The sequence below is a fragment of the Molossus molossus genome, unplaced genomic scaffold (genome assembly GCF_014108415.1).
Source record: "Molossus molossus isolate mMolMol1 unplaced genomic scaffold, mMolMol1.p scaffold_m16_p_21, whole genome shotgun sequence".
Taxonomy (NCBI): domain Eukaryota; kingdom Metazoa; phylum Chordata; class Mammalia; order Chiroptera; family Molossidae; genus Molossus; species Molossus molossus.
The window spans coordinates 16,139,953-16,167,607 of record NW_023425357.1 but is presented as its reverse complement, the minus strand read 5'-3'; the positions used below and the strand labels follow the sequence as shown (position 1 = coordinate 16,167,607).

The window sequence follows — 27,655 nt, the reverse complement described above, 5'->3', positions numbered from 1 at the left end:
TTACTGTGACTTATGCTGTCCAGGTAAGAACGTAGTTTTTTGCTAATATACAAAATCCATGCAACTTGGGAATTTCAAAGTACGATGTTTTAAACCTCAAATATTATGAAGGAAATCCAGAAATAGTTGAAGCTGTTGGGAACCACAGAGGCTAACCTGAAGATGCACATAAAGGAATGTAAAAAAGATAACTTTAAAAAAGGCAATGATCAGAGGCCTCATCTCCTGCTGCTTCCTCAGTACCCAAAGTTGCTCCTATGGGCTTGGGTGGATGAGAGAGAATATTGGAGAAGACAGTGGACAGGTGAACACCCATAAGACCTTTGGAAAGACCTGAAGTTGTCAGTGACAGCTCAGCTCAAAACAACATCACCATTAAGAGAAGCCACCGATTGGTGTACCAGATGCAAACAGAGATGGCCCAGCCCCAGGAACCTGGGCCCTGTGAGATTCACTCTGGCTTCTGTCTGGGGGTCATTCTCTCCATTGTTTTCCTTGAGACCAGGGACCGATCCTCAAGTTTGTCCTTTCAGAAAGCCAACTTAACACTACAAAAAGCTAGTAGTTTCTACCCTGGTCAGGTTGGCTCAGCAGTTAGAGTGTCAGCCCGTGGACCAAAGAGTTGCGGGTTCGATTCCAGTCAAGGGCACGTTCCTGGGTTGTGGTTTGTCCCTGGCCCTGGTCAGGGTCATGTGGGAGGCAGCCAGTTGATATGTCCCTCTCACAGTGATGTTTCTCTCTCTCTCCCTCCCTCCCACTCTGTCTAAAAAAGCTTGTAGTTTCTGTTGCTTGTACCAGGGTCACAGAAAAAGACCCTGTTTGGCTGACTTAAAGGGTCATGTGCTCATATCTGATACAATCAGGGAGTCAGAGGAAGAAACACAAGGACAGGAGGTAGTGGTTAAGGACAAAGACTAGAGATATCTACCATAGTCACCAAAGACAGCCTACTAGAAAAAAGGAGTCAGTGGCTACTGTTGGGCTAGACATCATCCAAGGAATCCTAGGACAAGTGAATAATGGTGCAGTGGCTGCTGAGACTGGCTTTCCTGTAGGATGAGGTTCTGTTCTGAAACACAGGATTTAGGGCTGGAAGTGCTGTTCTGTGCAGACAAGTAACTGGCTTAGATGGGAAACTCTGGTTGGAGTGTTTCTCATGAACCTCCAGCAAAACAGATGCTGTTCAGAGCTGTAATGGTTGTGCTGGGTATGGGAAGCTCAGTTAAATCTCAGCTGTTATTTGACCCAAAACTCCTCTGGTTAAGTAAGGGCCATGTGGGCAGGGCTGTTCCCTGCAAAGTCCCGTGACCACTCATTTCAGTCTTCAGCCCCTCCCTATTTTCCTTCTTCATCTTTAGGACTCCAGATCATTCTGAGCAGGGAAAGAAAAGCCATTTGAAGGGCCTTGAGGTGGCATCGATAGCACAGAGCTGGGAGATGGGTGGTAGGAAGACCTATGCTTGGGCCTGCAGCAGGACAGGGCACACGCCTGGATGGCTGGCTACTCTGGGGGAACCCAGCAACAAAGAAGCTCAATTTGAGTGCCCAGTTCTTGGATTCTTTTCCTCTCTGACTATACTCACTCCCTCTCATCCAAACTCTCATCTGGAGAGTGTCATTCAAATGCTATCTAATCACTGATGATTCCCAAGTTCTTCCTCCAGCTCGAACCTTTTCTCCCCTGTCCTCCAGACATAAATACCCAACTCAATACCTCCACTTAGATGTCGAATAGATTTTGAAAACTCAGCCTGCTCAAAAACAGGATCATGATCTTCCCCACAAAACTTGCATCTCTGCAAGATGCAATGATGATTCCATTTTTCCAGTAATTCAGTTAGAAAACTGGATGTCTCCCTTGACCATTCTTTATCTCTCTCTCACCAGGAAATTATCAATTCTTTACTCACAATATATTGAGATCACCATGCCCAACTCCTGCTATCCTGACCCAAGCCACCTTTGTCCCTGGCCTACGTTATTGCAGTAGCCTCCTATCTGTTGTCCTTACTTCCATTCCTGTTGCATTGTGGGTCTGATCCTTTGTAAAACATGGGGGTGATGTCCCTTCTCTGCTGAGAACCCTTCAGTGGCTTCCCATCTCTCTGGGAATAAAAACTCAAGGTCTCACAATGACTTTACAAGGTGTGTGTGATGTTGCCTTCTTTCCCTTTCTGATCTCATCTTCTATCACCTTCCCCTCCTTCATTTCACTCCAGCCAACTTGCCTCCTTCTGCTTCTGAAACGTCTAAACATGCTACTCTTGAGAATATTGCAGTTGCTCTTCCCTTTGCTTGAACAACCCCCAGACACCCCATTGGCTCGCTTTCTCACCTTCTTCAGGTTTTTGCTCAAATGTCACCTCATTAGTGAGTTTTCCCTCGACCATTCCATTCAGAATTGCAACCCCCATTCCCAGCACCCTTTCCAGCTTTCATTTTCTCAGTAACACTTACCAGCATCTGAAATACCATACATTGTACGTATTTGTCACTTACGTATCCGCAGCGCCTGGAGTACTACCTGTAACACGGGAGGTGTTTGGAGTTGTGTTAAATGCATGTATAAATGAATCAATGCATGAAGCAGACTGGGCACGGAGAGCTCGGCCTCTGTCCCCCAGTCACGTCCAGGTAGAGGTCACAGCGCACAAGCGGCCACCTTTTTACTGGAAGAGACTAGCCCGAGGCCTCAGAGTCCGACTGCTGGCAAGGTCGTCCGGCGGACGCGGAGGGCGGGGCCTGGCGGGGCGGGGCCTGGCGGGGGCGGGGCGGGGCGGGGCGCCTGCGCCATAAAGCCCGCTGCTCCGGGATCCAGCTTGCAGCGCGCAGTCCGCCCATTTTGTTCCTCCGCCCTCCTCCCGGCCCGTGCACCCCGCTGCTCTCGCCATGGCCGCCCTAACCAGCGACCCGCAGTTTCAGAAGCTCCAGGAATGGCACAAGAAGCACGTCTCTGACCTCAACTTGCGCCGGCTTTTCGAAGGGGACAAGGACCGCTTCAACCACTTCAGGTGCGCGCGGGGCCACAGGCGGGCGAGACGTGCGGCCGGGATCGGGGCGCGCGGGACCGCGGGGCGCCGGCCCCCGCTGTGCAGGGCAAGGGCCGGGGGCCGGGCCGGCGGTCCCCGAGGACCCCGCCCACGGATCAGGGCCCAGGCCGCACTTCGTCCTTGACGCCTCCTTGAAGCAGGTTCCCGGGGACTCTCCGGAGGTCCCGGGAACCTGCTTAGTCACGAGAAGCGGCCCCTCCACGCCGACGTGCCCCCCAGCCGCCTCCTGTCCCCACCCTGCAGCCCCCGCGCTTTGAGAAGGGACTCCTTCCGCTGGGGTGCGGAGCGGCCCCCGCTGACGTAGCGAGCGGAGAAGGGCTTCCCTCTTCCACTCGCTCCCAGTGAGGGCTTGGGACCCTGTGCGGGGTTAGGGTGGGGCAGGCCCGGGGGATTGCGGGGAGCCTGGTGGAAGACAGGGATTGCGGGGAGCCAGTGTGGGGACAGGATTCCTGCGGAAGACGCTAGGTCTGGAGACGTGTGAAAGACCAGGAAATGAAAGGGAGTCTGTTAGAGAACACCTCGGGGAGCGGGAATGGGGCCGGGCGTGCTCTGGTGCAGGTGTGTTGAGGGGAGGTCTGTGGCTCTGGGCTGGAACCCCCGATGGCCCACCCTGTCATCTGGCTCCTTCCCTGAACAAGCTGAGTCCTAGAGTGGAAGCTCGGGGAGGGGCTAGTCACTCCCTGAATTAGGGAGGGACAGTGAACCTAGCCCTCTGCCTTCCCATCCCCCAGCTCAGTTTTAGCGGGGGGAGTGACACCTCACCTAGAGACATGGGTTATATTCAGAGTGGCTCTTTTCACGGTGCCGCTGCTGCAGGTCAACCTGGTGTGCAGGCAGGTGGCAGGCACCACCACTGTGCTGAGCAGCTGAGACCTGTTTGGGGTATGGCACAAGGAGTATGTTTTTTCTGGAAGCAGTTCTGGGCAGGGAGCAGGCTGGATCCTGGGGTGTGATCGATGGCTTCTGCCATCTTTTTGCAGCGTGACACTCAATACCAGCCATGGACGTATTCTGGTTGATTACTCCAAGAACCTTGTGACGGAGGGTGTGATGCAGATGCTGGTGGACCTGGTAATGTTCTGCTGTGGGAGGCTTGACCTGCGTGTGACCCATGGTGTGGTGGGCAAACGGAGCTCCTGGGAGTCCCCACATCCTTGAGCATCTTTACTTCCTTCTCTCTGTGGACCTCAGTGACTGCCTGTGTGCCAGTGTAGGGCTCTGAGCTCCTGGCCTGGGCTCAGGCTCAAACAGACCCTTCCTAGGCAGTGGGGAAGAGTGCAGTCACCTGGGGCTGCACCAAGTCTTGCTTGGGAGCTTGGACTCTTGGTGACTAATGTGGGTGGGACCAGGCTTTAGTGTCTTTTCTTTGCAGGCCAAATCCAGGGGTGTGGAGGCTGCTCGGGAGCGCATGTTCAATGGCGAGAAGATTAACTTCACTGAGGTGAGCAGGCCTGGTGGGCACCAGACTTCTTAGGTCCTCTAGGGCCTCTTCCTTCCCTTTGGAGTTCATCTGACCGTTAGCCTCACCGTGTCTTCACCCCTCGTCTTAGGCAATACTTTTGCTTAACAAGGGGCCTGAAGGCCTATTTCCTCCAGTAAGTTACCTGGCCTTGGGGTATGTCTCCCCCAAGACTGATAGTCTGGATCCAGTGAGTGTGGAATGGCTCCTGGTGTCTGCCTAGGGAGAACACATCTCAAACCTGCAAGGAGAGGGCTTCTCAAGGCGTGCTTGGAGAACTTAACTCTGATCTAGTTTTGCTGCAAGATTATTAATGAAAAGAAGACTCGTATGTCAAAAGATCACCCTCGGTGATAAGGGCAGGCCTTGGGGGTCCTGTTCCTGACTTGCTGTGAAAGCCTAGAGGCGTAATAATCACTGAGCTCTCAGAGGCTGGGCCTGAAGATGTTATTATTCTCATCTCATACACGAGGAATCGGAGGCTCAGGTCCAGTCACTTATCCAAGATGTCATATCTATAAGAGGCAGAGCCAGGATTCAAACACGACTTGCATTGCTGGGCTAAACTGAGAGAGGCTACAATCGAGGAGGCCTTCCTGGAGGGGTATATTTGCCTGTTGAATGTGGGACAGTAGTGGGGTCAGGCAGGGTAGCATGAAGCCCTCCACCTGAGTGAGCCTCTCCCTGGGTTGGAGTCCCAAGACCATCTCTTTCCTGCCCACCTGGCATCTTTAGACCTGTTTCCCTCAAGGACTGCTCTGCTGGCTTCAGCTTGATGAGACTGTTGCTCTCACATGACAAGGCCAGCTGCCTGGCACTTATCACACAGACTTAGGGTCCAGTTTGTTTCTGGCAGTTGGTGTGATGGGCTGCTTGGTGAGGGAAGCTTGAGTTGCCTGCTTTGCTTTACATTCAGGAGGCTGGGGGCCCTTTTCAAGAGATGTACTTGCATCAGAAAGATGAGAGATGACAGCTAGGCTTAATGAGCCCTAATCCTCTGACCTATGTTGTCACCAACCTCCACCTTTGCTCACTGTGTTCCTCTTTCCTTCGCTTTTCATGCCCTGCACACCTATGGGCGCTTGGGTCCTACCCTAGGCTTGTTCCAGTCTCCATCCCCCTGTAGCACATGCCTTGCTATCTCCTTGGGGCCTGGGGTAGCCCCTACTTTCATAAGCACACAGTGGTTCTCAGTAGGAGACCACGGTACTGACAGAGACCTCAAGGTCTGCATGTCCATTGGATAAGGGGTCAAGCAGACTCTTGGGGCCACACTGCACCGTGCCCAGCTGGGAGTGTGGCTGCCCTAGGGTGGGGATCTTCTCACTCTGACTCTTGTCCCCAGAATCGGGCAGTGCTCCACGTGGCCCTGCGGAACCGGTCAAACACACCCATTCTGGTGGATGGCAAGGATGTGATGCCAGAGGTCAACAGGGTCCTAGAGAAGATGAAGTCTTTCTCCCAGGTAAGCAGCTACTGGGCTGGACTTCCCTTTAGCTGTTTGTGTGCATGTATTTGGGAATTTGGGGGCCTTGGTTGGCTACCCCTCTGCTCTCTTTGGAGAGGACTCCAGCCCTCACTGCAGCCTAAGGTGGGGGTGGTCTGTGTGTTCGCTGGCCCTTGGGGGCACTGCTACGGCATGAACGTCCCTGACCCAGTTCTGAGGGAACCCGCCACTGGCAGCAGTGGAGCAGCTTCCTTCCGGAACGGCGGACACCTGTGGGCTCAGGGACTAGCTGCCAGGGGCCAAGATCCGATGGGGTGGGAGAGTGGGGAAGAGACTTGCTTTTTCTAATCTGTTTATTCATATGCCCTTATTGCCTAGTCTAGAACTAGATAAAATAAATGTTTTAAAATTTCTTTGACCACACCCCCAAACAACTCTCCAAAGGCTTACTATGCATGTACACATACATCTGTCATCTCCTCTTTGAAATACGCACATATGTGCCCTGGCTGGTTTGGCTCAGCAGTTAGAGCATCAGCCCGCGGACCAGAGAGGCCCAGGTTTGGTTCCCGTAAGGGCACGTACCTTGGTTGCAGTTGTCCCCAGCCCCGGTTGGGATCATTTGGGTGGTGACCACTCAATGTGTTTCTCTCACATCGATGTTTCTCTCTCTCTCTTCCTCCCCCTCTCCCTCCTGCTCTACCTAAATGCAAAACTGTTCTCAGGTGAGGATAAAAATAGAAAGGAAGAAAGAAATACACACATATCCATGCGTACGCACACGCACAGGTTCATTTTTACCTACTCTTCTGCAGCTTATTTGTACTCGTAAATATGTAAGCGATGTCCCAATGTCAGCATCAGTGTGCATAACTTCCTGAGTGGGGCTGTGGAGTGTAGCCTCAGAGACCAGCTAGAGATTTCGCCACATCAGCACTTGCCTCAGTGTCTGTCTCAGGGGTGATCCCGCAGAGGGCAGAAGATGTCCTCAAGCCTGGAGGACAAGGGTGATGTCTGTGGGCTTGTCTGTGTGGGTATGTGCACGTTCGTTACGTGTGCCCTGGGAGTGGCAATCTAGGCTCTGGTCAGCTTGTACCTGAAAACAGTGGCCCCATGTGGATGGGCAAAGTCTGGTTGCTTTGGCAAAGAGCCATTTTCAGACCTGAAATGGCAGGAGGTGATATGGGCATCAGTCCTAGAGGCCTGGCAGCCGAATGAGTAGTACTTCCTGGGGTGAGGAAGGCTTGGGATCCTGATGGGAATCTGGTTTCCAGAATGTTGTTTACAGTGGTCGGTGTGTGTGCTGGCTCCCGGCCGTGAGGAAAGGCATTTCCAGCCGTCTGCTGTGCATGGCAGAGCTGACAGGCCTGGGAAGCCTGCTGCCCTGTTTGCTGGACCCTGTGTGCTCGGGCAGGCCGTGTGGAGAGTGTGCGCTGGCTGTCCGGGAAGCTGTTTCCAGGGCAGCCTCCCTTCAGCTGGCTGCTGGGGTACTTACAGTGTAGAAAACCTGCGGACTGGCAGCGGTTCGCGGAGAGGAACCCTCCCCATGCCTATACTCTTAAAAGTTCGCCAAGTTTGGGTGAGGACGCCGTGACCTTGATTGTAGTGGCAAAAATTGAAAATAGCCTGAGCTCACGTATCAGAGGGAACAGATCAGTAAAATCAGGATATGTTCATACACTAGAGCAGCAGTTCTCAACCTGTGGATTGCGATCCCTTTGAGGGTCAAACGACCCTTTCACAGGGATCTCCTGAAACCATTGGAAAACATATTTCCGATGGTCTTAGGAACTGAGACACCGCTCCTCTGTCTCCGGGTGGGTCCGCCCACATGCAGATACGCCCACATACTACAGAGGAACTGTATTAAATGGTCGCAGCATTAGGAAGGTTGAGACCACTGCACTAGAGGAATTAGGAAACACCATTAGGAACTAGGGAGCTATGGTTGGCATTGACCTGCCATGCTGTTTAGGATATACTATGAATTTAAAAAGAAGTTACAGCCCAGCCAGTGTGACTCAGTGGATTGAGTGTTGTCCCATGGACTGAGAGGTCCTGGTTCTATTCCAGTCAGGGTACATGCCTGGATTTTGGGCTCAATCCCCAGTAGGGAGCATGTAGGAGGCAGTCAGGGGCATGTAGGAGGCAGGCTACTGATGTATAGCTCTCAGATTTTAAAAATCAATAGCCCTGGCCAGTTTGGCTCAGCGGTTAGAGCATCATCCCGCAGACCAATGAGTCATGGGTTCGATTTTGGCCAAGGACATGTACCTCGGTTTCAGTCCATCCCAGCCCTGGTCGGGGAGATGTGGGTGGCAACCAGTCAATGTGACTCTCTCACATCGATATTTCTCTCTCTTTCTCCTTCTCTCCCTCCCACTCTATCAGAAGATAAACAGAAAAATGTCCTCGGGTGAGGATTTAAAAAAAAAAAGGGCCCTGGCCGGTTGGAGCATCGGCCTGCGGACCAGAGAGTCCCAGGTTCTGTTCCTGCTAGGGGCCTTGCCAAAAAAGGGGGGGGGGGGGCTTGATGGGGGCTACGGGAATTGCTTCCAAGTGGCTCACTAGCAATTAGTACTGGGTTTTGGGAGCCTCTGGTTCCTCACCAGGTGGACCTCTTAACAAACAGGCAGCTGATTTTCCTCAGACAGATCCGGAATGCCTCAAGATCTTCTATGAGCTAGATCAGAAATTATACTCTTTGATATCTGTAACCTCCTGTTGGTTTCATAGGCCAACCAACTCTTCAAGTTTCTTTTAGGTTTTGCCCACAAATTTTTGGTTTTTGTTATGGCAATGTCCTACTTTCTGAAACCAAAATCTGCATAGTCTCTATGGGTCAGAAATTATGGGCTGGCTTAACTGGCTTGGGGTCTCTCTTGAGGTTGTGTGAAGATGTTTGCCAAGGCTGTACTTACACAATTCTGACAGTATTACTGTGAGGTGAGGATGTCATCCCACTGTGCTACAGATGAAATAGTTGGGGGTGAGTGTATCAGGGATCTGCCACTCAGTGGGCCCCTGTGAGGGCCTAAAAATTAGGACCGAGGTGTAAGGATGCAGAAGTGATGATGGCTTTAAGCAGCAACTTATCCTCGGGGATTTGGGCTGATCACCTCTCTCGCTCTGTACCAGCGCGTCCGAAGTGGTGAATGGAAGGGGTACACAGGCAAGCCCATCACAGACGTCATTAACATCGGCATTGGTGGCTCTGACCTGGTAAGGAGAGGACGGTCTTGGGATGGGGTGAGGGGTTCCATCTAGAGCCTTGGGTTCTCCAGTGATGGGACCTGGCTGTTCCTACCTCTTGGTTCTGGAATCTTGTTGTCTGATGCCGTGTCTCCCCACAGGGACCCCTCATGGTGACTGAAGCCCTTAAGCCGTACTCTTCGGGAGGTCCCCGGGTCTGGTTTGTCTCCAACATTGATGGGACCCACATTGCCAAAACCCTGGCCGCCCTGAATCCTGAGTCCTCCTTGTTCATCATTGCTTCCAAGGTATGGGCCTCTAAGCCAGCCTGGCTCCCCTGTGTGTGTGTTGGGGCGGGGGCAGGGCAGGGGACCCTCCCCACCACTTCTGATGAACTGTGCTTTGTGGATCGGGGCGAGCACTGTCTACCCGATGAAAGCCTGGACTCCAGTTTGAATCTTGGTCTTCAGGCCATACGCACTTGCTCTGTGGGATCTGTGTTCAGCCTAGGTCTGTTCTCATCCTTAGTGATCTGTCCGATCCTTTCTGATCCCAGAGCCATGCTCAGATAATGGAGGCATTTTACTTTCTGTCATTTGTGCCCTATTTACTCAAGTTAATAATGCATGTAGAATATTAAGAATTTCATCTGAGTTCTGATATACAGCTGAGCCTGGGCTGAAGGGACATTCAGGCCTGGCCATAGCTCCTCTCCTGGAAGATGCTTTGTCCTTTGACGTGTGGTGGGGATCAGAGGAAGGGAGGGTGGTTGTGGCTCTTATTAGGGGTCCCCTCTCTCTGGTTGTGAAGTTCTGGAATCAGAGGGTGATGCCGTTACTTCCAGGCCCTTTTTAGCCCCAGACACAGCCCCTCATCGTGGCTTTGCGGAACTGTGGGTGGAGGTTATGTGGAATCATGCACTGGTCCCTGTGACAACTGGGTATTCACATGGCCTCTGCTGCTCAGCCCTGGGTCGAGGCTGCACAGACCCTGAGCTGGGACCAACTGTGTACTCTCTGCCTGCAGACTTTTACCACCCAGGAGACCATCACGAATGCAGAGACGGCAAAGGATTGGCTTCTCCTGTCGGCCAAGGATGTGAGTGCTGGGTGGGCAGTGGGCGGTGGGCGGTTGTGGGCCAGGAAGGATGGGGTAGGGTTGCCCGTCCACCTGAGTGGCTGAGCCTGGCTCTATGCCCCTATTTCTATAGTAGGAGGCAGCCTCTCTAGTGCCTGCCTTTTCTGGTAAAGATATTTGGCCTTGCCAGCCCTGGATACACCAAACATGGCAGAACCTGCCTTCATTGGCTGAGGGCCCTTTCTTTAGGACCCCTTGGCTCTGCGGGATCTTCTCCACCCCTGGCCATACCCACTTTATAGGGAGGGCTGTTCCTGGGCCTTGTGTGCTGGTGAGGTAGGATGGGCCAGCTGGCCTCTGGCCCTCCATCCTCTCAATCTTGAAGTGGGACTTCTCCAGTAGCCTCCGAACAAGGGCTTGGTTTCTCTAGAAATGGGAGTGTCCCCTCCTGTGGGTGGCTCCCTGGGATGGATCCAGTGTAACTTGGCTCTGTCTCTCGTAGCCTTCTGCTGTCGCAAAGCACTTTGTTGCCCTGTCTACCAACACGGTAAGTGTCCATGTGGGTCCCCAGACTGCCCCCCTTCCCGGGAGGGTCCAGGCCACAGGTTTCAGAATACACATGCCAAGATGTGGTTCACAGGTTCAGGGACCGTGGCTCGGCTGATGGGATAGGAGGGTTAGCTGCCTATGAGGGACATGAGCTACAGACTCCCCTTGTCCTTTCTGCATTGCCCGATCAAGGCTCTGAAGTTACGGTGAGCGCTTTGCAGTCAGTGAGATCACGTCAACCCCACTCATTCTCCCAGGCCTGGCTGAGACTCAGAACACTCCATGCACATGGTCTCCCTTGGCCTCCGCTGTCCTGCCATTGGCCTCTCCCCAGATGGGAATGCTGGTCAGGGATGGAGGTTGCATCCCAGTTCTTACATAAGGCTTCACAGGTGCTAGGCCATGGGTGTGCTGGATTCCAGGTGGCCTAGTGTCCAGCTCTGGGAGTGGGCAGCTCTTGGTCCCTGCCCTGGACTCAGGCCGTTCAACCCCTACCCCATCTGGGGTTCTGCGGAGGGTGAGGGTGCTCCCATGGCTCAGATCGCACACTTTCATACCACAGGCTGGGACAAAAGCCCACATTCTTGTCCAGCTAATACGTGCTTCCTTCTTTCCCTCTTTCTTTGCTATTTTTAGACCAAAGTGAAGGAGTTTGGAATTGACCCTCAGAACATGTTCGAGTTCTGGGATGTAAGTAAAGGCACTTCCTTCCTGGGGTAGTTATGTGTCCTTCTCTAAGTTGTGACCATTGAGCCATAGATGAGGGTACTATGGGGTCAAGTCAACATTTACTGAGCACCTGCTGCATGCCTTGCTCAGAGAGGCCTGTGGGACAGAAGCAGCCCAGTCAGCATGAGGCCTCACTTCTGTCGAGGGCGAGCCAAGCTTGCAAAGCCATGGTGATACTCCCCTGGGTGCCTGCCAGCAACACCCACTGAGGGGTAACGGGAGCCTCCCCTCCCCTCCTCACGAAGCTTAGGTTATGAGTTATTCTCAGTGATGACCTTTCTCGGGAGCTACAGCCTCATTTGAAAAGGCCTCATTTGAAAAGGGCAGGGGAGAGACGGGGTGTGCCCAGGCAGGCCTGAACAGATGCTGCAGGAGCAGCTGGAGGGCAGCAAAGAGGAGGCACCAGGCCCGGACCTGGGTAGGGCCTTGGGAGGCAGCTTGCAGGGCAAACCTTGACTGTGGCGGACTTCAGGCCACTCCAACGACAGGTGGTCACATGGATGCGTCTCTGCTGGAGCCACAGCTGGGGCCACACTGTCCTCGCAGCCTGCCTGGGAACAGCAGTGGTGTGAGATGGGTTCTGGCCGTGGAATGCAGGGAAACAGTGCAGGGTGTGGTGTGGATGCTGTGACTGCAGTGGGCGTGAGCATGGCAGGCTCACCAAAGAGGGCTTGATCTACGGGGCTGCTTCCAGGCCTTTAGCTCTTTGCATGGTGGCAGCATTCACAGATGTAACCTTTGAAAGCTCTAAAGGCCTGGCATTTGGGGGAGAGAAGTCCTAAGACATTGACTGTGTATAACAAGTTAACTTCTTTCTAGAATGGGACTAGTTATGTACCACCCTTGGAAGAATTGAGAAGTCACTCAGATCATTTTCTGCATCCAGTGGCTCAGATGAGGAACCCCGGTCGAGAGAGACTGTGCAGCTTCTAACGAACGCTGCGTGCCTGATAAAGGGGGGAAGGCACCTTCCACCTCCTCCCTGGGATCTGGAGCCTGAGCAGGTGGTGGTCAGAGACATGTGGGTGCTCCTGCTAGCCAGGGAGCCCAGCAGAGCAGGGTTGTGGCCCAGCCTGGGTTTTCAGTGCCCGCAACTGCCCAGCATGCAGAGATGAGTTGGGGTGTGGCTTAGGGAGAGGCCTGTGTCCCCCAGGTAAGGCCTAGTAATGACACTTGGGCACAGGAACGTGGGTCTGGGGCTGCCTAGTGAGGCCTCGGTGGCCAGGCACAGCAGAGGCCTTGGGGCCAGGCCAGACATACCACATGCCACCGTAGCTGGATGAAGGGCCTGCCTGGTTCACTGAAAGGAGATATTGCTGGATTCAGACATTGACATCTGAGGAGCCAGGGACAGGGACAGGTGACGTTTCTGGAGTTAGGGCATCTCAGGTGAGGCAGAGGAGTCAGGACAGACATAGGGGTATTGCGTTGGCTCTGAGGTAAGGTTGGAAGAGTCCAGTTGGGCAGAGGTACGTAAAGTGATGAGGCCCAGCCCATTGGGGCAGCTTCATGTGTTGGGATCGGGCAGGGGCATGGAAGTACATCGTGAGCTGTCTCGGCTCAGCCAGTCAGCACACATGGAAGAGCTAATTTTGCCTGGTGAGGTCTGAAGAGCAACCAGGACAGGTCCAGGTGAGTTCCAGGAGGTGCCAGGACAGGCAAAGGTCCAGGTGAAGACTTTGAGTTCTGGAGGAGACCCAGGTATTTAGAGATGGTTCTATCCAGTGAGGTCTGAGGATCCGAAGTCACATACAGGTATTTAAAGCTGGATCTGTGAGTTGAGGTTAGATCTCTGGCATGGGACAGGTACAGACGTTGGGGTCTCTGATCAGTTCTGAGAGGTCAGCTTCAGATAGTGGGTGGTTGATCACTCAAATGAGGTGATTAGAACTCAGGATTAGACAAACACAGGTAAGTGCCCTGAGCCAGGTCAGCCACCTGGCTCTCAGCATCCTGACCAGGTGTGATGGGCAGAACGCAAGGTACTGCAGAGGCCTCTGAGGTTCTATAAGTAGGCCAAGGCATGGCCTGAGGCATTGGGGTCTGGCTAGGGTGGGGTTTGAGGAGCCCACATGAGAGAGAGGTAGGAATGCTGGTTATGAAAGGTGAGGACTGGGGAGGTGGGTCAGGTAAAGAGCAGAGGTGAATCGACTGAGGAGCTACATTGGTACGGTGTGGTCTGGGAGGCTCATGGCAGAAAAGGTCTAGAGACCCTTGTCTGCAGTATATGTCCAAGGTCCGTGACTCAGACACTCCTTGGCACAGTGGGCTCTCACCAGGTTTCTCTGAGGCCAAGGTAAGCAGCCAGGAATCTGTCAGTTTTGAGGGAAGTACGTGTCTGGTCAGGTTAGATTTGTACAGCAGTCCCCACTCGTCCACAGGGCCGTTCTGGGACCTCCGGTGGGTTCGGTGGGTGCCTGGAACCGCAGATTGTTCCGAACCTCAGACGTACTGGTTCTTTATATACGTACAACCTATGATAAAGATTAATTTATAAATTAGGGAGAGTAAGAGATGAACAACGGTAATTTAAGGTTGATGACAATCATAAAATAGAACAGCGATGACAATGTATCACAGTAAAAGTTATGTGAATGTGGTCTTTCTCTCTCTCAGAATTTCTCTTTGTATTCTACTCGCCCTTCACAATTTCATGGGTAGAAGATTTGTTCTTACTGTAGGTCTTAGTAACCTCAGCATGCCATTTTTTCTTCCCTTAATAAGGGGAGAACTTCCCCTTTTTACTTAAAGGAAGTACTTTATGGCTTCTCTCTGACATATCTGAGTTACAGGCATACTATGCTTGCTTTTGGGGGTCATTATTAAGTAAAATAAGGGTGGCTTGAACACCAAAACTGTGCGACTGTGACAGTCGCTCTAATAACCTCAATGGCTACTAAGCGACTAACGGTCAGGGAGTGTCTACCGCGTGGATATGCTGGACGAGGATGATTCGTGTCCTGGGTGGGATGGAGCGGGATGGCATGAGATTTCATCACCCTACTCAGAACGGTGTGCGATTAAAAATTGGTACATTGTTATTTCTGGAATTTTCCATTTAATAGAATGGAAAATATTAGACCACGGTTGACCATGGGTAACTGAACTTGCAGTAAGCGAAGCTGTGAGTAGGGTGACTGTGGAGTCGGCCAGGGATGGTCTGCAGAACCACATCTGTCTGAGGTCTCAGCAGCTGGAATCAGACAAGGTGTGTGTAAGTAGGTTTCTTAAGGAGGCCTGAGAAGCCAAGATTGGGTACATTAAGGTAGAAGTGGGTTGGTCAGGTAAGGACACTGGAGCTGGAGCCAGAGATAGGCAGAGACAGAGCTGAGTCTGACGGCCAGGCCGAGGTCAGAACTTTGTCCTCAGGTGAGTGAGGTCTGAGCAGTTCTGTGCTTGCCCAGAGGTCAGTGGTCTGGGTCGCTTGGGAGAAGACAAAGTCGGATTCAGGCAAAGGGATGTAGGACTGTACCCCTCTGGAAGGCTTGTGAATTCTGGGTCTGGCTCAGGTGTGTGGAGCAGGTCTGTCAGGTGCTGTCTGAGGAGTTGAGGGGAGATACACAAGCTAGTACTTTGGGTCTTGAACAGGTAAGGTCTGAGCTGCTGAGGTCAGGCCCTGGTTTGTGTTCTACGTCTGAGGAGGTGGTGTCAAGCACGGGTGGGTAGAGCTGAGTACTTCAGGTAAAGTATGAAACCAAGGACAAGCAGAGGTAGGCTGGCCTGAAAAGCCGTCGCTAGGTTCATTCGAGTCTGTCTCCCAGGTGAGCTCAGGCCCAGGTAGGCAGAGCAGATTTGTAAGTGAGGCCTGAGGAGCCAGGGTTAGGCTCATCTAGAAAGAACTGATGACCCCTGAGGACGTGAAGTGAAGACAGGTGTATAGAGTGAGATTTCGGGTGAGATCTGAGGAGCTGGGATTGGGTACAAGTGAGTAGCTCTGAACCTCCTAGGCAAGGTCAAGGTTGGCAGATAGAACTGCATCCCTGCCTACCTTGTAAGATTCCGTGTGAGCTTGAGGAGTTGTGGCCAGGTACAGGAATATGGACTTGAGTTTCTCAGGTGAGGTCTAGGGGGTCGGCATCTAGCATTGGTGTGTGCCCTCGGCTCTGTCGGTGTGAGTTAGCACAGGTGGGTAGAGCAGGGCTTGTCGGGTAAGGTCTGTGGAGCCAGGATCAGGGCAGGTTAACACAGTGGGTCTAACGAGTAAAATCTAAAGTCACAGTCAGACTCAGATAAGATGAGGTATGGGTAGGCAAAGATGCCTGCCAGGCATAGTCTTAGCAGCCAGGAGCAAGCACAGGTAGGCGGAACTGGCCGGTCGAGGGAGGCCTGAGGACACAGGGTCAAGAAGCACAGGTAGGTAAAGCTGGCCCGCCAGGTGTGTTCCAGGACCCAGGGGTAAGCACAGGTCGGTGGAGCTGGTCTGCAAGCTGCAATGTGAGTAGTCACGGTCATCTATAGGAAGAGCTGGCCTGCCGGGTTCAGTCTGAGGACGCAGAATCAGGCACAGGTAGGGAGAACTTTCCCACCCAGTGTGGTCTAAGGAGCAAGGTCAAGCAAAGGTCGGCAGAGCTGGCCCACGTGGTACAGTATGAGGAGCCAGGATCACTCACGTACAGGTAGGCAGAGCTGACTCATTGTGTACAGTGTAAAGAGCCAGGGTCCTTTCCTGGCTCACAGGTGAGGTCTGAGGAGCTGGGGTGAAGCACAGGTAGGAAGAAATGCCCACTAGGTACAGTATAAGGAGCCAGGGTCACATGCAGGTAGGTAGAGCTGGCTCACCAGATGCAGTTGGATGAGCCACGGTCAAGCACGGGTAGAACCGTCCCACCAGGTGTAGTCTGAGGAGCCAAGCTCAAGCACCAGTAGGCAGAGCTGGCCTGTTAGGTGCAGTATAAGGAGCCAGGGTCATGTACAGGTAAGTTGAGCTGGACCACCAGTTGTGGGTGGAGGGGCTTAGGTCAAGCCACAGGTAGGCATGTCTGACCTGCCAGCTGCTGTCTGAGAAGCCAAGCTCAAGCACAGGGAGACAGAGCTGGCCCACTAACTACAGTGTAAAATGCCCTGGTCGTGTGCAGGGAGGTACAGCTGGCCTACCAGGTATGACCAGAGGAGCCAAAGTCAAGCACAGATAGACAGAGTTGGCCCGCCAACTGCAGTGTGAAGAGCCAGGGGCATGATCTGGCCTGCCAGATTATATCAGAGGACCCAGGGTCCAGCACAGGTAGGTAGAACTTCCATCAGGCGTAGTCTGAAGAGCCCAGGTCAAGCACAGGTAGGCAGGGCTGGACCACCAGTTACGGTCAGAGGAGCCCAGTCAAGCACAGGTAGGCAGAGCTGGACCACCAGTTATGGTCAGAGGAGCCCAGTCAAGCACAGGTAGGCAGGGCTGGACCGCCAGTTATGGTCAGAGGAGCCCAGTCAAGCACAGGTAGGCAGACCTGGACCACCAGTTACGGTCAGAGGAGCCCAGTCAAGCACAGGTAGGCAGGGCTGGACCACCAGTTACGGTCAGAGGAGCCCAGTCAAGCACAGGTAGGCAGAGCTGGCCCACTCGATACAGTGGAAAGAGCCAGGGTCACATGCAGCTAGGAGAGCTGGCTTGTCAACTGTAGTCTGAGAACCCAGGATCAATCCACAGGTAGGTAGAGCTGGCCCACCAAGTGTGGCTTGAGGGACCAGAGTCAAAGGGCAGGTAAGCAAAGGCCTGTCTGCCAAGTGAAGTGTCTTAAGAGACTTAAGGAGTTAAGGTTGAACTCAGGTAGGTAGAGTTGGCTCATTCAGGTGTTGGATTCAGGCAAAGGTAAGTACCCCCTGGGTCTTTGTGGTGAGGCCTGAAGAACCAGGGTACAGTAAGTAGCCTTCCAGGTCACAGGAGCTCCAGGGGCTGAAGTCAGACATAAGTAGGTAGATGAGACTCTCAAGTAAGGACTTTGGAGCTAGAGGTGTGTATACCGGGATCCTGCAGGTGAAGTGCTTGGAGCATCATTTTGGCTCAGGTATTTGGACCCAGGTCGTAGAAGTTAGGTTTGGGGAGCATGGGTTAGTCACAAGTAGGTAGAACCACATCTCTCAGGTGGGGTCTGTGGAGCACAGGTATGCAGAGATGTCCGCGTCTGATGAGATCTAGGACTCAGTGAGGTCCTGGTGCTCAGGTTATGCAGGGGTTGCTAGTGCTGGATCTGTCTAGGTGTAAAGAGCAGAGTCAAGCATAGGGTGTCGACTTGGGTCTCTCAAGTTAGGCCTGGGAGCCCGTGTAGATAAAGCTGGATCTCAGGAAGGTGTGAGCAGTCTGAGTTGGGCTCTACAGGTTGAGATGCAAGGGTCAAGTCCAGACAGGTGTGTGAAACTTGGTCTATTCGCTGAGCTGTCTTAACTCCTGCCTCTGACAGATGTATAACCGTGCAGTGTGAGGTGCTGTAGTAAGACACAGAGGAGCCATTGCGTCTGTGCCCAGTGCTGGTTTTGTCTTCGAGTCTGTGGATCCAGGGTCACATGGGCAGAAGTGTAGAAATGTGATCTTAGGTGGGTTCTTGCCACCTGTATTCAGGTACAAATTGGATCCTTGGACTTGTTAGGCAAAATGAGTGAGCAAGATCTAGCCCATAAATGCATAATTGGTATGGCTGGTGCGGCCTGAGAAGGTGGGTCAGACACAGGTGGGGACTTCAGTGGTAGGACTGGATGTGGTTAGGTGGGTAGTGTGGGGCTCTCATCAAGGGAGAGACAGTCATTCTAGATATGTGTACGTGGGTCTGCCTGGGAAGGTCTTGAGAACCCTTGGGATCGGGTAGGACAGACCAAATGCCCAAGCAGTTCAGCGTCCTGGTCAGGTGTGCTGGGCAGAGCTCAGGGTACTGTAGAGGCCTGAGGATCTATAACTAGTCTGAGGTGTGGTCTGTTGTATTGGAGTCTGGTTACCCACGTGAGGAAAAAGGTAGGATTATGCCTTGTTAGATAGAGCTAGGTCTGGGGCACAGGTGAGGCATGGAAGGGTGACCAGACTTAGGAGCTACATCTAGGAGGTGTGGTCTAAGGCCCACTGTAGGTACAGGTGAGGTTTAGAGACCTGTGTCTACAGGTTGAGATTTCAGAGTCTCATGTCAGACACTGGCATTGCCGGGCTTTCCAAAAAAGTAAGGTCTGATGACCTAACCTCAGCCAAGGTCAGCAGCCTGGAATCTGTCAGTCTGAGAGCCTGTGTCAGGCATGGTGTGTGGCCAGTGGAACTGTGTCTGTCAGCTAAGGTTCCCCCAAACCTGGACCCTTTCCAGGTGAAGGTCCCCGCCATTCATCTTTCTTGCCTAAGCCAGAGACCTCTGGGCCACACTTGGTTCTCTCATTCTCCCCATTCATCAATCGATTGAACCGCCTGAATCTGCACTCCCAGGGTAGCATCATTCTCTGGATGGCCACTGGGGGGCGTAAGTGGTTTCCTGCTACCGTTCCCACTTCACCCACACGTCTCGGTTTTCCAGCTTTGCCTCTCAGCTTCTACCCTCCAGTCCCCACTCCTTCCTTCATCTTTTAGATGTTGTTATCCTTCCTCCTGGCCAGCCTGTCTCAGTGGGCTGCCAGTAGAAAGTTAAGCCCTAATGCCTCAAGGTGTCCATGAATGTAATGAAATTAGCATCTGCCCTCTGCATGTACCTTTTTTTTCTTCTTCTTTTTTTGGTACCTACCCCTAGTGGGAACCAAACCCAGGACTCTCTGGTCCGCAAGCTGAAGCTCCAACCACTGAGCCAAACCGGCCAGGGCTGCCCTCTGAATGTAGAAGGGTACTAGCCTTGGTAGAAGTGAGAAGTTAAGTCAAAGTATTTTCTGTGGGGATTCTCTCATTGAGAAAAGGCTGTTCTTGCCACAGGACCTTTGCATCTGCTGTTCTGGTTACTGGAATGCTTTTCCCTCAGTGCTTCCCTGGATAATGCGTGCTCTTCTTCAAATCTAGGCTCAAGCACCCCTCAGATTTTTTATTTTATTTTATTCATCTTAGAGAAAGAGAGAGAGAGATCGATGTGAGAGAGAAACATTGATTGGTTGCCTCCTACATGGATTCCACCCAGGGATCGAACCTGCAACCGGGTGTGTGCCCTGACCAGGGATCGAACCTGCCACTTTTTGGTGTACAGGATGATGCTCCAACCAACAGAGCCACAGAGGCCAGGGCCAGATTTCTTTTATAATTGGTTTCAGTACTGCATTTCCTTTTTCCCAAGGAAATCATTTTATCACACTTACTGGCATCATTGCTTCATTTACCTCTTTCTCTCCCATGCATTGCTTCCATTTCCTGTGCTGGGAACGTGCTAGGGGCTCCACAAGTAGTTGTTGGGAAGAAGTGAATGGAGTTCTGAGGATTCTGATTATACAGAGTGGGATCTGCAGTGTGCATGGAAGGCACAGTGTGAATGAATGGAGAGTAGGCCTCAGCGTGCCTTGGGCTGAGGCTGAGGCAATTGGCGAAGCGCAGGTATGCGCCGCTGGGCCTGTTGGTGTCCCAAGGGGCAGGCTAGGCACAAGGATGAGGCGCAGGGTCTGTGAGTGTCAGAAGGGGCAAGGCCAGGCCCAGGTGTGAGGCATTGGGTCGGTTGGTGTCCCAGGAGGCACAACCAGACACAGAGATGAGATTCTGATCTGTCATTATCCAAGGCACAGGTGTGAGGCGCTGGGTCTTTCTACATTCAAGGAGGTCAGGCCTGGCACAGGTGTGAGGCGCTGGGTCTCTCTGTCTGAGGAAGCCTGGCACAGGTGTGAGGCGCTGGGTCTCTCTGTGTCTGAGGAAGCCTGGCACAGGTGTGAGGTGCTGGGTCTTTCTACACCCGAGGAGGTCAGGCCTGGCACAGGTGTGACACAGGCTGTGGTCTTTCTACATCCTGAGGAGCAGCTGTACAGGAGGCCAGGTGTGAGGCGCTGGGTCTTTCTACATCCGAGGAGGTCAGGCCTGGCACAGGTGTGAGGCGCTGGGTCTTTCTACATCCGAGGAGGTCAGGCCTGGCACAGGTGTGAGGCGCTGGGTCTTTCTACATCCGAGGAGGTCAGGCCTGGCACAGGTGTGAGGCGCTGGGTCTTTCTACATCCGAGGAGGTCCAGCCTGGCACAGGTGTGAGGCGCTGGGTCTTTCTACATTCGAGGAGGTAGCCCGGGCAACAGGTGTGAGGCGCTGGGTCTTTCTACATTCAAGGAGTTCAGGCCTGGCACAGGTGTGAGGCGCTGGGTCTTTCTACATCCGAGGAGGTCAGGCCTGGCACAGGTGTGAGGCGCTGGGTCTTTCTACATCCGAGGAGGTCAGGCCTGGCACAGGTATGAGGCGCTGGGTCTTTCTACATTCGACTGGGGAGCCTGCTGGCACAGGTGTGAGGCGCTGGGTCTGTCAGGACTGAGGAGGTCAGGCCTGGCACAGGTGTGAGGCGCTGGGTCTGTCATTGTCTGAGGGAGCCTGGCACAGGTATGAGGCGCTGGGTCTGTCATTGTCTGAGGGAGCCTGGCACAGGTATGAGGCACTGGGTCTGTCATTGTCTGAGGGAGCCTGGCACAGGTATGAGGCACTGGGTCTCTCTCTGTCTGAGGAGACCGAACCTGGCACAGGTATGAGATTCTGGTCTGTAGTGTTTGGAGAGGGTGAACCTGGCATAGATACAAGGTACTGGGTCTTTCAGTGTCTGAGGAGACGGCCAGCCGGGAGAAGGTCTCCGATTGAGTCTTCGGGCTCTGGTCAGTCCCAGCACCTGGCCAGAGGTGGGTTGGGCCCAGACCCTCCGAGCTGCACCTGTGGAATAGCACTGCTCTCAGGGGGACAAGCTTTGTGGCAGGAGGGAGGGGGGCGGGTGTGCCAGCCCTTCCTCAGCACCGTTTCCTGTCTCTCTTAGTGGGTAGGAGGTCGCTACTCGCTGTGGTCAGCCATCGGACTCTCCATCGCCCTGCACGTGGGTGAGTGTGGATGTTTCCGGCTTAGGTGAGGGTGTCCTGTCACTGAGCACCCTCCTGTCCCCACAGGCCGCTGGCCTCGCTGCCCTTGGCCGGTGCATTTCTTCCGGGCCAGGGGGAGTAGACAGAGCATTCTTTGGGGTTTGCAGGTTGGCCTCTCCCCCTCACAACTGCAGTCTGTTGGTTTCCAGAGGGGTGGGGAAGTTGCCCACGTGAGGCAGGGTGGGATCCAGCTTTGCTCAGAGCCGACTGGGGGGCTTTCTGCAGGCCCAGTTCCTCCCAGGCCCTCCTTCTGCTGGCTCACACCCAGCCTTTCCCTGGAGGCTCAGGGCGCGGCCATTTCTGCTGACCCTGCTTTTGTGTCACAGGGTTTGACAACTTCGAGCAGCTGCTGTCGGGGGCTCACTGGATGGTACGTACGGAGGCTCGGTTCTCTGCCAGGCGTTGGCCAGAGACTTGGTAGTCCAGCTCCCTCCCCTCCTCCTCCCGCTTCCCTCCCTGGCAGCTGCTTGGCTCCCACCCACCCTGCTCTCATTTCAGGACCAGCACTTCCGCACGACGCCCCTGGAGAAGAACGTTCCCGTCCTGCTGGCTCTGCTGGGTATCTGGTACATCAACTGCTTTGGGTGTGAGACACATGCCATGCTGCCCTATGACCAGTACCTGCACCGCTTCGCGGCCTACTTCCAGCAGGTACCGGCTGCCAGGCCAGGCCTTGGGGTCAGCACTGCCTGTGGGGGGCCTGAGGGCCCCGTGGGCCCAGATACCCAGCTTCCTGCAGCTCCAGAGGCCTTTTCGCCGTTATCCTGGGGCATGACCAAGCCCACCTCTGCTCCCCATCTCAGGGTGAATCTGCATCCAGGATCTGTTTGGTCCATGCTGAGTTTGACTTCCTTGGAAGGGGCGTGACTGGTTGTCACGGTGCCTGGCCGGTCAGGCCCTGGCTTGGCTCAGGGCATGTTTCTCAGCTGAGTCATTCTTCCTTGGACATCACTCTGTGTGCCTCTTAAGGGTGGGGCCACAGGTCAGGACCCCTATGGCTTATTCTGCCTTTGTCATTCCAGAAAAGCAAGTTCACACACAGTTTCTGGTGCCTCTTTGGGCTACTCCAGAGCCCCCAGACCCTTTCCCCTAGTCCAGCTTCTGCTCCGGACAGGCAGCCCTGCCACATCTGTTCCTGCTTTTATTTAGCACAAACTCAGTCCCTGCCCTGCAGCCCTCGGGGCAGGCACTGCAGACTTGCACCAACACAGGACGTGACTCCTGAGCTTGGAGGAGGGGCAGGGATACCCCGAGGCCCAGCAGCTGGTGGAGGGGACAGCCCTCAGGCTGCACATGCTGGATGCCAGCCTCTTCTCCTAAAGACACCAGTTGAAGATGTTGTGACCAATTTCTGCTCTTAGGGAGGTCTTCCTGGACCCTTCACACCCCGCTTCTGGTCATGGTCCTTCCTGCAGATTGGGCTAAGCTAGAAAGTTTGTGAGCTGTGTCTTCATGGGTGAGGGCAGATAATAAGGACATGCCTGTGGCTGTCTCAGGCCAGGGCAGGGCAGATATGCCTGGTATCTTCCAGGCAGGATTGGGCACAGTGCACGAAAGAGTAACACTTGCAGATAGAGGGTGGGTTTCTGTCCACATTCCAGGGTGACATGGAGTCCAATGGGAAGTACATCACCAAGTCCGGCACCCGCGTAGACCATCAGACGGGCCCCATTGTGTGGGGGGAGCCAGGGACCAATGGCCAGCATGCCTTCTACCAGCTCATCCACCAAGGTAGGGCCCAGTTGGCCTGGGCATGGGTGCTGCTGGGGAGGGAGAGAGCCCACCAGCACAAACTTCTCCATTAGGTCAGCAGCGCTCTCCCCCGTGGGCTGGGGTAGATTCCTGACTGACTACGGTGCCCTTTATAGGCACCAAGATGATACCCTGTGACTTCCTCATCCCGGTCCAGACCCAGCACCCAATAAGGAAGGGGCTGCATCACAAGGTAAGAGCCCCCATCCAGACCCGCCTCACACTTTCCTCCGCTCACATACAGCCAGACCTCTTAAGACCTGATGCATTGGTTGGCAGTTTGACTAGCTTTCCATTCCTGCCATGACAAATTATCACACACTTAGTGGCTTAAAACCATACCCATTTATTATCTCAGTTTCTGTGCGTCTGAAGTCCACCAAGCTTTGCTGGGTCTCTGCTCAGGTTAGGACTGAGGTCTCACTTCCTTTCTGGCTGCTGGCTGGGGGTCATTCTCAGTTTCTAGAAGCCACCTTGGCTCCTGGTCCCTTCATCTCAGAATCATCAGTGGTAGCCTGAGTCCCTCAAGCTTCAATTCTCTGCTGTCACCTCTTCTGGTTGCATCTCTGTGACTGACTCATTTGCCTTCCTCATCCACTTTTAAGGGCCTGTGATTCCACTGGGCTCACCTGCATAATCTCCAGATCTTAAGGTCTATAGCTTTGCCTCCATCTGTAAAATCCCTTTGCCAGCCTGGCCGGTTTGGCTCAGGTGTTAGAGCGCTGGCCTGTGGACCAAAGAGTCCCAGGTTCGATTCCAGCCAAGGGCATATACCTTGGTTGTGGTTCATCCCAGCCCCAGTTGAGGTCGTGCAGGTAGCAGCCAATTGCTGTGTCTCTCTCACATTGATGTTTCTCTCCCCACCCCCACTCTGTCTGAAGATAAATGTGAAAATATCCTCGAGTGAGCCTTGGCTGGTTTGGCGCAGTGGTTAGAGTGTTGGCCCGTGGACCAGAGAGGCCCGGGTTCGGTTCCCACTAAGGGCGCGTATCTCAGTTGCAGTTTGTCCCCGGCCCTGGTTGGGTCATTAAGCAGGAGGCAGCCACTCAATGTGTCCCTTTCACATCGATATTTCTCTCTCTCTCTCTCTCTCTCTCCCTTCCACTCTATCTGAAAATAAATGCAAAAATGTCCTCGGGTGAGGATAAAAAAAAAAATAATAATGAAAAGGATGTGCTGGAACATACACGGGCATAGTAACAGCAGGGGGCGGAAATCCCAGAGCCCAGACCTTGCCTACACAGCAGCAAATGGGGAAAATCGTCCTACTCCCAACCTGACCAAGTCCTTGAAGAGCATTGGTCACGCCTTATCTGGGGTGTGCAGCGTAGCGTGGTTACTGCGGGCACCGGCTTTGGACTCAGAGACCTGGGTTTGAATTCGAAATCTTCCCCTCCGTACTTCTGTGAGTCAGTGCTGTTCACATGAGGAAACTAAGGCTCAACTACAAGAGAGAGGATGCCTTTCCTCCTCGGGATCGTAATAGATGTCCTTCACGTTCTTAGCAGGGCCCTTGGCAAATAGTACATGTTCCTAAGAGGTACTTAGCTACTTCCCAGTGTCCTAGATGTGCCTTGCTGTCCCCCCCTTGCTCCAACTGAACTCTAGAGTGGGGGCCGGCAGCCTGGCCCAGGCTGGGACGAACCGGGACTGCGGAGTGCCAGGCGGTCTTGTCCCTCTGCCTGAAGCTCAGACAGTGCTTCCGAGCATAACTGGATGTATCTCTCATCAGATCCTCCTGGCCAACTTCTTGGCCCAGACGGAGGCCCTGATGAAGGGGAAGTCAACAGAGGAGGCTCGGAAGGAGCTCCAGGCTGCGGGGAAGAGTCCAGAGGACCTGGAGAAGCTGTTGCCACACAAGGTCAGCACTTCGGAAGTGGGCTTTGGGTGGCAGACTGGGGTTGGGAGGGTAAAGGTGTGGGCCAGGGCAGGGACTCATGGCATGCCTGGCTTCTCCTTACAGTAAGAGGGGCCATCCTCCCTCTAAGACCTACACATCCCAGCTTCTGGGGCAGGGTGGGCCTCCCTTCTGAGGATTTAGGGATCACAACTAACTGGGGGACATTCCTGGGTGTTTTTTGAAGGTCTTTGAAGGAAATCGTCCAACCAACTCTATTGTGTTCACCAAGCTCTCACCGTTCATTCTCGGAGCCTTGATTGGTGAGTGAGGGGGAAGGTCCCGGCTTGGGGTGAGTTGTACTGGGCTGGTGGAGCCCTAACGTGCACTGTGTGCCACCTCTGCAGCCATGTACGAGCACAAGATCTTCGTGCAGGGCATCATCTGGGACATCAACAGCTTTGACCAGTGGGGGTGAGTTGCTGATTCAAGGGAAGGGTGGGAAAGGCGTGTGGATTGCACTAGCACTACTGGAACCTTCCTCATAAATTCTTTCTCCTTGTGCTGGCAGAGTGGAGCTGGGAAAGCAGCTGGCTAAGAAAATCGAGCCTGAGCTTGATGGCAGCAGCCCGGTGACCTCTCACGATTCCTCCACCAATGGGCTGATCAACTTCATCAAGCAGGAGTTTGCCTCCAGAAGCCAATAAACTCATGCTGGGCTGTGGTCCCTGTTGTGACTGTCCTCCTTGTCCCTCCTCACCAGAGTCTGCGCTGCATAGTCCTGCCCTGAGCACGCTCTGGTCTGGACTTAGACCACAAGCCCTCGGAAGAAGCCTGTCTGGAATTGTCACCCCCACCCTTCGTGTCCACACCCCTCTGACGATTAGCTGCCGTGTCTCAGTGCAGCTGATTTTTCTGGCCCACATTTACATTGTTCGTATACCAGGTAGAAAAATAAAGATGCCACAAAGGAGGTTGTAAGTTCAGCCTCTTGTTTCCTGAGATGGTGCTTTGTGCAGGAGTTAGAGCGCCTGTGGGAGGAGTGATGCGCCTTGATTGATGCTTAACTAAGTGGTGAGCATCCCCAGCATGGAGCGCGGTCCCTGGGAAGGAGTGTGTGGGGTGGGGCACTATCAAATCACAAGGGCAACTTGACCTCTATCAAAATCATTCTCCATCATCCACTCCTCACCTCTGTGGCATTGGAGGAATTGTGTACTTCTGTACACTGGATGATTTTAAAAACCGAATTGAGCCGGCTGGTGTGGTTCAGTGACTGAGCGTCAACCCGTGCACCAAAAGGTCACCGGTTCCATTCCCAGTCAGGGCACATGCCCAGGTTGTGGGCTGAATCCCCAGTGGGGGGCATGCAGGAGGCAGCCAATCGATGTTCTCTCTCATCGATGTTTCTATCTTTCTTCCTCTCCCTTCCTCCTCTCTCTTAAAAATTAATAAAGAAAAAAAAAAGAGTGATAGGCAGGTTGATGGGCAGGCTAACGGCTGAGCATTCAGGGTCTATCCCCTAGACCAGGGTACAAAATCCAGAAGGGCAACCTGCCGCCCTTGACCCCGCCATCTGGGCTGCCTTCACCCCATTCTCTCCTGGGTCACCCACTTGTGAATTGTACTCTGGCTTGGTCACATACCTTAAGACAGGGAAAACCCGGATTTAGATTTTTTTGCTCCTATAAGAAGGCAAACTGCACCCTCAAAGTCTAAGTGAGGAATACTCTAATTCCAGAAAGTGATCGTACAGGTGCAAATGTCCACTTGAAATGATACTCTGAAATTGGTGGCACTTCTCTCTTTTTCTAATGGTGAAGCAGGCTTTTTTTTTTTTTTTTTAATCCTCACCCGAGGACATTTTTCCATTTTTTGTTCAGATAGAGCGGGAGGGAGAGAGAGGAAGAGAGAGAGAGAGAGAAACATCAATGTGAAGGGACACATCGAGTGGCTGCCACCCGCACGACCAACCAGGGCCGGGGACAAACTGCAACCGAGATACATGCCCTTAGCGGGAACCGAACCCGGGTCTCTCTGTTCTGCAGGCCGACGCTCCAACCACTGAGCCAAACCGGTCAGGGGTTTTTTTTTAATTCCAAAAGTGAATGCCCACTTCTCTCCCCTCCTTTGCAGAGGTGACAGCAAGATGTTGACAGTTGCGCTCTGTTTAGGCTCCTACTGACCCATCTGCTTTCTTAATGTAGCTGATGAAAAGAGAAGTTCTTTCCCCATCAGAACCACTTCCTCTGTTACAAAATAACAAGCACAGCCCTGACCAGTTTGTCTCAGTGGTTAGAGCTTAGAGGGTCGGCCTGCAGTCTGGAGAGGCCCGGGTTCCCACTAAGAGTGCGTACATCAGTTGCAGTTTGTCCCCGCCCCTGGTTGGGTTGTGCGGGTGGCAGCCACTTGATGTGTCCCTTTCATGTCCATGTTTCTCTCTCTCTTTCTTTCCCACTCTATCTGAACAAAAAATGGAAAAATGTCCTCGGGTAAGGATAAAAAAATAAATACAATGTTAAAAAAAACAACAACAAAAAAAACAGAACGAGTCTGCAGACAGAATTCATTCAAGGTGGCCGACCCTCGGGCTAACTTGG

At 53.4% G+C, this 27,655-nt stretch overlaps 1 protein-coding gene across 1 annotated transcript; it reads left to right on the top strand.

The window, feature by feature from the left end:
- Window positions 1-2,818: 2,818 nt before the first annotated feature.
- On the top strand, window positions 2,819-26,041 carry GPI (glucose-6-phosphate isomerase). The gene is made up of 18 exons (XM_036274372.1): window positions 2,819-3,011; window positions 4,031-4,121; window positions 4,423-4,491; window positions 5,855-5,974; window positions 9,095-9,178; window positions 9,310-9,456; window positions 10,175-10,246; window positions 10,728-10,772; window positions 11,411-11,464; window positions 21,367-21,427; window positions 21,793-21,836; window positions 21,965-22,117; window positions 23,068-23,197; window positions 23,335-23,411; window positions 24,951-25,079; window positions 25,303-25,378; window positions 25,463-25,529; window positions 25,627-26,041. The coding sequence occupies exons 1-18, from the start codon at window positions 2,890-2,892 to the stop codon at window positions 25,760-25,762; spliced, it is 1,677 nt and encodes a 558-aa protein (XP_036130265.1). The 5' UTR covers window positions 2,819-2,889; the 3' UTR covers window positions 25,763-26,041.
- Window positions 26,042-27,655: the final 1,614 nt, after the last annotated feature.

Coding starts and splice junctions, on each gene's coding strand:
- GPI (XM_036274372.1), top strand. CDS start 2,890: ATGGCCGCCCTAACCAGCGACCCGCAGTTTCAGAAGCTCCAGGAATGG. Junction 4,492..5,854: donor AGAAGATTAACTTCACTGAG/GTGAGCAGGCCT, acceptor TCTTGTCCCCAG/AATCGGGCAGTGCTCCACGT. Junction 9,457..10,174: donor TGTTCATCATTGCTTCCAAG/GTATGGGCCTCT, acceptor CTCTGCCTGCAG/ACTTTTACCACCCAGGAGAC.